This window comes from Micropterus dolomieu, linkage group LG06 (genome assembly GCF_021292245.1).
Source record: "Micropterus dolomieu isolate WLL.071019.BEF.003 ecotype Adirondacks linkage group LG06, ASM2129224v1, whole genome shotgun sequence".
Taxonomy (NCBI): Eukaryota; Metazoa; Chordata; class Actinopteri; order Centrarchiformes; family Centrarchidae; genus Micropterus; species Micropterus dolomieu.
In genome coordinates, this window is record NC_060155.1 from 19,511,212 (window position 1) to 19,520,995 (window position 9,784).

A 9,784-nucleotide genomic window follows, 5' to 3' on the forward strand; every position below is an offset into this window, starting at 1 on the left:
AGCCCCTTTCCCCCCCCCCCCCCCCCCTTCCCCTTTCAGCAACGGCCTTCCTGTGTTTTAGGGGAGGATTTAGCAGTTTACCAAACAGGATATACGTGTGTGTGTGTGTGTGTGTGTGTGTGTGTCTCTCACCTTTTTGTCTTTTTAAATTTTATTTATAAAGGCTTAAAAAAAAGCCCCCCCCAGACATGGCATACTACTTTGAGGCAAAGTGAAATTCAAGGGAGACCATGAAACATGATCGCCTGCAGTCATAATACACTTTTGAGGACAGATGTCAACATGTTATGTCACGTATGATTAGCCACTGTTCTGTCATTGTTGTTATAGATGTAGCTCAGTTTGTGAAATTCTTATCAATCTTAAAGTGTGTGTGTGTGTGTGTGTGTGTGTGTGTGTGTGTGTGTTATGTGCGAGGTCACTGGAGACCGGAAGGCCATTTTTCATCTGGTAACAAGAAAGCAGTCTGGCAAACTCCCATCAATGCATTTACTGTTTTAACAAATCACCTCCTGGCTGTTACTGCTGCCTGTGGAACACATGTGACCTTTGACCTCTCTGCCCCACCAGATCGCACAGAAGTATGACTCTCAGAAAGAGGAAGAGCTGAGGGTCTGGATCGAAGACGTAACCGGCGCTTCCATCGGCCCCGACTTCCAGAAAGGCCTGAAGAATGGAGTCATTCTGTGCGAGTAAGCAGCGAACGCAGATTTGTCCGTTACACCGCACAATGAAGGCCTTGATCATCCGTTTCATTATGTTCGCTGGTTTGGAAAACTTCAATGTGTTGCGCTTCTCTCCCTCTCCCTTTTTCTGCTTCTCCCCCCTCCCTCCCCACATCAGACTTATCAACAAACTTGCCCCGAACTCTGTGAAAAAGATCAACCAGTCAGCACTGAACTGGCATCAGGTGAGTTAGTTGATGACGTGTGCTTTTTAACCAGTTGAGGGTGCGGCAAAATGTTCATTGGCACTAGTGATGACGTTACCTGCAGTTAGAGACTTGCTTTTGCTCCCTGTGCTGCCATACTGTGCTTCTAGTGTTTTATGCCAAGTAGGATGTCCGTTCACTGAATCATGCTAGGTCATGGTTATAATTACATACTGGCAGTGTTGCAAGCTTAGTCTGCTTTTACAGCCACTGCTTAATAGAGCTGCTTCGGAAACCGAGGCGTAAACGGTAAATTTACTCCCTCATTTCAGACTGGCTGATTGTTGCAAACTGTTTATATGACTGCTGCACCCTATTAATACAAAAAATGAAGATCGTATGAAAACAGAAATAATCACACCTGTCATTATAAGCCCTGCACACACACTTATTAATCTTGTTTAAATTGGTGTGGTTTTAGCTGGAGAACCTGACAAACTTCATCAAAGCCATCACAGTGTATGGTCTGAAGCCTCATGATATCTTCGAAGCCAACGACCTGTTTGAGAACGGCAACATGACGCAGGTCCAGACGACATTACTCGCGCTCGCCAGCATGGTGAGTCTTAAAAGTCTTGATGTTTTTTATATCATGTCTGTGATAGAAAGTGTTGTTGTTGTTATGATGGTGTCTGATTGGATTTTACTATATCCACTGTGACAGCCTTCTGCACTGACTTTTTTTTTTTTTTTTTTTTTTTTCCCTCTCAGGCGAAGACTAAGGGTTGCCAGTCACGGGTGGACATTGGGGTAAAGTACGCTGACAAGCAGGAGAGGATGTTTGACGAGGAGAAGATGAAGGCTGGACAATGCGTCATCGGCCTACAGGTATAATTTTAATTTTGGAAACTCCTAAAAAGTGAAGGGAGTTGGCAGCAGTTCAGTTTTAAGACCTGAAACGCTCTGACTCATTCCTTCTGTTAAGCCACATTTATTTTCAATTTCAGTTGCCCTTTATTTACAGTCACTATATCGCATAACTGTGTCATATCTGACGAAATAAAGTGTGACGAGACAGAAGTTTCCTTATTTATTTTTTTAAAAGGGAAAACACATTTGACTGAAACATTATTCCACTAAAAGAGTTCCAGCTTATTAAGTTGGTATTTTTGGTTGGTTTCTCCATGTGCTTGGAGAGCTGAGCTCGATACTGCATGTGGCGAAAACAGACTGTCATGATCTCATGTCAAGAACAGCATACTTCAGCATAAGAGCAGCTCATTGTTTTCACTGCCTCTGATCCCTCTGTTTTGTTATTGTTTCCATCACTAAGAAAGATGTCAAGCAGATATGAGGGCTGCCTAAACAGTGAGGGGAAAACTTGTAATACGACTTTGTTTCTCAATTGAGCATAGCGCAATCATGGCTGACAGCTGACTGAAACATTAAAGTATGTTTGCCTGGTGTCACACACAAATGTGGTGCTGTTATGCAACATGTTACAACAGTTTGTCATATGTGCAGCAAGCGGGTTTAAACAATTGATTGTGTGTGGGTTTTTATTTTATTTTTTTCTGTCTTTAGATGGGGACCAACAAGTGCGCCAGTCAGGCAGGCATGAATGCATATGGCACCAGGAGGCACTTATATGACCCCAAAGTTCAAATCCAGCCCCCCATGGACAACACAACCATCAGTCTACAAATGGGAACCAACAAGGGAGCGAGCCAGGTACTGCAATGTATTCTTAACTTCTCATAAATCATAATTATAGAAATGATAAAAATGATGGGTTAGGATAGAGTAGAAGTACAGTGACCATCTTTTATCTCTAGGAGGGTATTTCTTTCCTTGCCTCATAGAACATAAGTACCCCCCGGCTTCAAGATTAAAATAACAACAAAATATAGCCGCAAGCGGCAATGATTGGGATCCAAGTGCAACATTTGACATTTTCAGAGGAGAAGAACAGATGCAGAAAACTTGAAAGATTAAAGTGATGAAGAAATTTGGACTTTGAGATAATTGTGGAAACGCAAACTTGATTTTTTTTACAGCATCACCTTAAGATCAGAGTGTGTCATATGTACCTTACTACTGGGTGAAGTGTTCAACCCACCTGCAACATTTTGTGTTTTAAAGTGCTAGGGATCCAAATAAAATGGAGACCTTAGACTCTCTAACATTTCTGGTGGAAATAAGCCCCAAGACATCACTAATTCCTACTCCTTCCACTGCTGTAAACTAGGGCTGCACGATTTGGAGGAAAAAGTCTCATTGCGATTATTGTGGACAATATTGCCATTCGATTATAATGGAACAAATGGTACTATGAGTGTACTTGCTTAATTATCAAGGGATGCGCGAAATACTGAAATTTTGAAATGTGTATTTCTCAACTTGAACAAAGTTAAACAATATTTATAACAAGTAAAACAGAACAAGGGGAGTATGTTCCTCTACGGAGGAGGCGGCTAGAATCTGCAAATATATTAGTCACTCTGTGTCTGTCACAGAATGACTGGATCACCGGCATTTCTATCGGTGCTCCGGTGGCGCGTGTCCGACTATGTTTTGAACGATTGAAATGTGATTCCTACTTTACTTTTTTACTACTTTATATTTTTTTTTTTTTTTTTTTTTTTTTTCTTCTTCTATCTCTACTGCAGGCTGGGATGACTGCTCCAGGGACAAGGCGTGCCATTTACGACCAGAAGCTGGGCACAGACAAGTGTGACAACAGCACCATGTCTCTACAGATGGGCTTCAGCCAGGGAGCCAACCAGAGCGGCCAGAACTTTGGCCTGGGACGGCAGATCTATGACGCCAAGTACTGTCCTAAAGCTGGAGAGGTTCCAGATGATCAAAACGGGGCAGGTGTCTCCCGTGACTTCATCCCGGATTACCAAGACGAGGGTTACCAAGGATACCAGGAGGAAGAACAGGTGTACCAAGATGATGGGACAGATTATTAGGAGGAAGGAGGGAGTGTAGGAAGGGAAAGAGGTTGTATAAAGGAGGGATCTTCTGCAAGAAAACCTCAAGGCAGGCAGTCTGTCTTTGTGTTTGGTATTTTTTTTTATCCACAGGATGTTGCACTTTTTTTTTTTTTTTGGGGGGGGGTGATATCCTTTTTAGTGTTATGAAATTGTTTTCTTACCCCTGTTTGTGCAAATCCAATGTTACACATATCATGAACTGCATTTCTGTGATTTTTATATTTAAAGTGACTACAAAAGCCAGTCTTTTTGGCTTAGCTAGTTTTCTATGCCAGGGACTATATATTTTTTTTTTTTTTTTTTTTTTTATGTGCCAAAGCCCCAACATTTGTTTGGTTTTTTTGGCTGACTCATTAGTTATGTTAAGGGAGATCCCTAGGTTTTTGTAAAGGCAACACAAAATATTAGGGAATTTTTTTAAATAAAGGTTTATAAGAAAGTGCATGTTTTGAACAAAACACCCATGCTTGTGTTATCTGTGTAAACGACGAATTTCTGTGAATGAGACTGTTTTGTTTGTTAGTACTTGAGTATCTTCATTCAGTATTGGTCATTGACATATACAGTAGTACAGTTTTGGTTATTCAGGAAGATGAAGAAACTGAAAGAAAAATGGATTTTTATAACCGACAAAGTAGTCACAACTTTTTTTTTTTTTTTTTTTTATATAAATATTCTGTCTTTTCTGTCATTCATTTCAGTTATTTCTGTCTTTTTTTTTTTTTTTTTTCCCCTCTTTAATGGAGGAAATATTTCCTTGTTTGCATAACCAGTCCAACTGGAGTTAAGCTTGTTTTCTTTGGCTTAAAGACAGTGGGGGGAGGATATAATAATACTCAAGTGAAGTTTTGAACATTCCAAGCAAGAATACTGGATTCTTTGGTCGGTGAGTAATGTTTAAGTGAATCATATTAATATTGGTTGATCTGCAAACCAATCATACAATTATATTTGATTATTTATGCATATTTGTGATTTTTTTGAATGGGGGGGGGGGGGTTATTTTGTACCTTGACTCTGAATATCATTTTGTATTAGACTATGCCTTTTCCTCTGGAATAATCTTTAGGACCCTGGAAAAAGATGTTTGACGTGAGAAGTATGCCTTTGTGAATACGGTGTAATAAAGATGTGTATTCATTACCATGTGTTGATTCTTTTTGTTAAAAAGAAGAATGTTTGGCACAAAGGACAGGCCTGTGGTTCATTTGCTTAATCTGCAGTAGAGTAGCATTTTGTTGGTGGCGACTTATGAAGGTAATGTACAAACTTCAGTTAGTAGGTGCATGGACATACATTTATTAACAAAAAATTTACCAGAGATGAGGATTGTTAACCAAAACAGGAAGGATTGTGAAACACTAGCTCTTAGTGCAGTCTGCAAATTGAACTCTAACTACATTACTGTGCACTTCTGTATAATACTGCAAGTCTTCTTTATGAAACAGACATGGTGTGTTTGTAAAGGGTTGTTAAAAAAATATTTAGGCCTACATGTAATTTTGGTTTTAACAATGTCTAAGAAACAATGAATTAAATGTCCATTAGTGGTTTGCATAAAACTATTAATAACTAACTGACATTAGTAAAGACCAGATGTATAATATTGAGTACACATATTTAAAATGTGTACTCTTAAAAACAAAACAAAAAACCCCAAAACAATTTAAATCATATTTAGACTTAACAGACAAACATGTACTATATAATCTCAGTGCTGGAGGAATTACAATAAATATTTCACTTTTAGGGTGGAGCCAAGTAGGATATCTCCAAGCCTGGTTAAATAAAACCAAAACTATCTGACTGGATAGATACGAATAGAGGAAGTGAAAATATACTGCATGTGTTTATGTAATTGGGTGAAACAACCCTTTTAAGTTCCTGTAGGGCCCAACTGGTAGAAAATATGTTCAGTTTCATTCTGGTTCATCTAGCTCAAGGTGAAGTCATAAGGTATCGGTCCTTTAAAGCAAAGGCTAAAAAAAAGACTTAATAATACTCTATAACAAAAGTCAAACTGTTAACCACATGTTCCAAAAACTACATGGGTAACCAAAAATGATATTTTTTTCTTTATAAAACAGAGGTCCTTCATCAAATCATACATGTTTTAAAAGAACAATGCTTATCTGAAATGTGGTGTCTCTCAAAATGTAAATACTCAGATGAGGTCCCAGTACTTTTTAGTAAATGTATATTTAGTTACAGGGTGGAAGACGTAGGCTATACAGTACCCTTGGCTTAAGTAAATGCAAGTACCAATACAACAATGTAAAAGTACTGTTGGTGAAAGTGTAACTGTGTCTTTTCTTCCTCCTGGTATGTAGAATTCATCGAAACGACAAAACAAATGGGACACCATCCATCCCTCCATCGACAACCACTTATCCTGCGTACAAGGTCGCGGGGGGCTGGAGCCAATCCCAGTTTACATCGGGCGAAAGGCGGGGTACACCCTGGACAGGTCGCCAGTCCATCGCAGCAAATGGGACACGTTGATAGGAAACTTCACACTGTGCAGAAACTGGAGTTATTGTACGACAGCGCCACCTGCTGTTCACGCTGGGGACTGAAACCGGAAGACCCTACCGGATGTTTGTCTTAAATCGCGCGATATCAGGCCTAACGAGAGTTCAAGCCGTTCTTTTCCCCCGGAACATCAGGCAAGATGGTAGGTGTCTCACTGATCGTGAAGCTTGCCAAAGTACAATCTATATGCATCTGACCTCTATGGTAACTAATTAGGATGATTGGCTATATTATACGAAAATCGCACACGTTCGCTGACCATTCAGTTGAAAATCGTTGCTTAAAATGACCGATAAATCTATGTTTATAGGGTCTGCATTAGCTTGAGCTATGGCCGCCTGTGCCTAAACTAACCCGGTGGTTCAACATTGTCCGTTCCAGAAAATAAAGATGACCTGGCCGTTGGAGTTTATTGTTGGGCCCAGCGAGAGTTAATAAGCTGTTTAATAGATGTTTACCAGTGACATTGAGTTACGTTTTAGTTAAAGCATCTGCGCGGTTATGTTCTTGCTAATTGTACAAGCTACATGCTAACCTGGGATGATGCCCCTCTCTTTCAGGCGGATACCGAGATCAAGAAGAAGCGTACCTTCAGGAAGTTCACCTACAGAGGTGTGGACCTGGATCAGCTTCTGGACATGTCCTAGTAAGTGAGCCCACTGAATCTGAGCAGCTGATACAGCACGGTGGTCAGTTGGAGCTTCTCTACTACCTTTTCTTAGTTTCATTGGATTGCAAACTGACGTCTTGTTCACCAAACACAGTGTAAATCTTGGATTTACATCCAACAAAATCGCTCCAGACTCAGCTCAACGCATGTTTTGTTGTGACTCAGAGGTCAAAGTTAAAGCTCCAGTGCCCTGATTTTGTCAGTTGCACAGACTCCAGTGTGAAGTGAACTTGAGATGACCAAATTGAAAAACAACTGCTGCTCTACTGTTCTGCATTTTACAAACAACCTCGCTTTTATTTCAAAGATGGCCTGGGGTTTCATTGACATCGCTGTCCTCTTTCCCTGTGTAGTGAACAACTGATGCAGCTGTACTGCGCCCGCCAGAGGAGGAGGCTGAACCGTGGCCTGCGCCGCAAGCAGCAGTCCCTCCTTAAGCGCCTGCGTAAGGCAAAGAAAGAGGCTCCCCCCATGGAAAAACCAGAGGTGGTGAAGACCCATCTGAGGGACATGGTCATCCTGCCTGAGATGGTCGGGTCCATGGTTGGAGTGTATAACGGAAAGACTTTCAACCAGGTTGAAATCAAGGTGAGGGGTCACAGTTCAGGTTGGGATGGAAAGCATATGAATACATTTTGAAATCCCAAATTACTTGACCACCTATCTATTACTTTATTACTTCCTACTTTCTGATTTATATTCCTGTGAAGGAATGTACCTTTCAGCAAAATTTGGAAACATTAAAGTTGGGATTTATTTATTTTGCCCTTTACAGAGCAGGCACTAGAAGTCAGTCAGGGCACCAGTCCCTGCAGTTGGTCTTATTTTGAAGCAGTTTGTCATAATTCCTTGTCAGTCTTGGTCTGAAAAAACAAAAAAACCATTTTCTCCCAATAATTAATGTCAAGCCAGTAGGAACCAAGTTGAAACTATGATAACCTTTTTATCCTGACTGGACTGGGTGGCAGTATGATCTAGGCTGATGCCTGCACTCTATAGGATGATAAACGTCCTATAACGTACGTAAATGTTAGTGCGCTATCTTGTGAGTTTTGGAAAGGTGGTGAATAAGTTTTTCCCATCCTAGATGACAGCAGATCTAATCTAACACCATACTGGCTAGCTTTAAATATATATTTGTTTACTGTACCGAATAATGCAGTTGAATGATGCAAAGATAACATGTATATTAGATGTACTCTGCATGGAATAATGAAATTATACATTTCTTTGTTTTGGTATCTGCTGCCCGGCTCTCTAAATATCAGCATTGTTTGAAAAATCAGTCGGCCACTAGTATGGTGAATCAAGACCATTTAATAAGCCATGTAACATGTTGTGATAGTTCCATTGTACATAGTCATAGTTGATGAGTTGCTGCATATAACAAGGTTGTAAAGAGAAAAGTGCAATTACAAAATGTGAAAGAATTGTGAAATTCATCAAGTTTAATTAGCTCTGAAAATGATTTTAGGCAAATTCCAACTTAATCCCTCTGTGTGCTGCTATGCTTCTGGTATGCCTGAGTGTACTAATTGTTTTTCAAATTATATCTACTAAAATATCCACACCAAGAATATGTGAAACTCTACCATGTACAAGACGGCCTGAAATCTCAACCAAAGAGTTGAAGTAGGGGGGAAAATGTGTAGGATGTGTTTTAAAGTGTACCTGTGGCAACAGAGTTGTTATTAAGAAGGCAGGATGCTACAGAATAATAGTGCTGAATTAAATATTGCCGACAGGACCAGTAGATGTAATGGCAAGGTAGTACACTACCAGAGTACAGTGACTCCTAGCTCTCCCTGTCAAAAGCACTAATTAAAGCTTCTAGCTCTGGATATTCACCATTAAGGGTTTCCTAAAGTCTACAGTTTACATCCTTGTTAGACCTCAGATTATGACTACTACATTACTTTGCATGCATTGTATTATAACATCATTATTCCATTTTTATTGTGTATATTTCAGTATTTGATTCTGAATTAATTGATTGGTCAATCTGTGACATTTGTACTCCCCCCCCCCCCCCCCCCCCCCCCCTATGGGGTATCAACCAAGGACAACCAAGGCATTTATCTTCTTACTAACATGTTTCTCCTCTTCACAGCCTGAGATGTGCGGTCACTACTTGGGCGAGTTCTCCATCACCTACAAGCCTGTCAAGCACGGTCGCCCTGGTATCGGAGCTACACATTCTTCTCGTTTCATCCCTCTGAAGTAGAATGGCTGTGTTCTTTGTATAAATAAAAACAAAAACAAAACTGGTTAATCCACAAAACCTGTCTGCTTTTGCTTTCTTCAGCTTCATTTTTCAAAATGAATTGCTCATTTACAGGGTATAATCTTTAAGCTTGAGCTTTCGAGGTGTTTTTGCTGTTGGTAATGTCGGTGTTGTGATAAGTACGGGACAACATGAATCATTGGTAAATGAGATTGTCATCTTGGTATGTGACAATAGCAGAGACTCAGGTTTTACAAAGAACATGTTAAACAAGTGTGGTTCAGATACGTAAGTAGATTAAACACATTGCAGTTATTAGAAATTACTGTAACGTGAGTCTCCTTTGTTTTTGAGTTTTACATGTCAAACAGTTGCCAGAAAACGGCACAAGTCTGTGAAGTGCATGAGAGAGGGTTAATATAAAAGAACGGGAGTCCCGTCCTGCAACCCCAAATAACTAAACTTCTGTAGTCTTCGGCAGCACTGAC

At 40.1% G+C, this 9,784-nt stretch overlaps 2 protein-coding genes across 2 annotated transcripts in view; both read left to right on the top strand.

Moving 5' to 3' along the window:
* The window catches only part of cnn2 (calponin 2), a 7,287-nt gene extending 2,274 nt beyond the window's left edge, over positions 1-5,013 (top strand). Inside the window, exons 2-7 of the mRNA XM_046052713.1 lie at positions 571-692; positions 844-910; positions 1,353-1,490; positions 1,643-1,759; positions 2,456-2,602; positions 3,541-5,013. Coding sequence (XP_045908669.1) covers positions 571-692; positions 844-910; positions 1,353-1,490; positions 1,643-1,759; positions 2,456-2,602; positions 3,541-3,846 — 897 coding nt within the window. The 3' untranslated portion in view covers positions 3,847-5,013. The remainder of the gene's footprint in view (positions 1-570; positions 693-843; positions 911-1,352; positions 1,491-1,642; positions 1,760-2,455; positions 2,603-3,540) is intronic.
* Positions 5,014-6,573: 1,560 nt separating this feature from the next.
* Positions 6,574-9,353, top strand: rps15 (ribosomal protein S15). Its single transcript, XM_046052914.1, has 4 exons — positions 6,574-6,606; positions 6,963-7,048; positions 7,426-7,660; positions 9,183-9,353. The coding sequence occupies exons 1-4, from the start codon at positions 6,589-6,591 to the stop codon at positions 9,294-9,296; spliced, it is 453 nt and encodes a 150-aa protein (XP_045908870.1). The 5' UTR covers positions 6,574-6,588; the 3' UTR covers positions 9,297-9,353.
* Positions 9,354-9,784: the final 431 nt, after the last annotated feature.

What these genes read in the sequence shown, in the direction of transcription:
- rps15 (XM_046052914.1), top strand. An exon ending in CAGCTTCTGGACATGTCCTA is followed by an intron (nt 7,049 to 7,425) that starts GTAAGTGAGCCC and finishes TTCCCTGTGTAG; the next exon opens with TGAACAACTGATGCAGCTGT. An exon ending in TCAACCAGGTTGAAATCAAG is followed by an intron (nt 7,661 to 9,182) that starts GTGAGGGGTCAC and finishes TCCTCTTCACAG; the next exon opens with CCTGAGATGTGCGGTCACTA.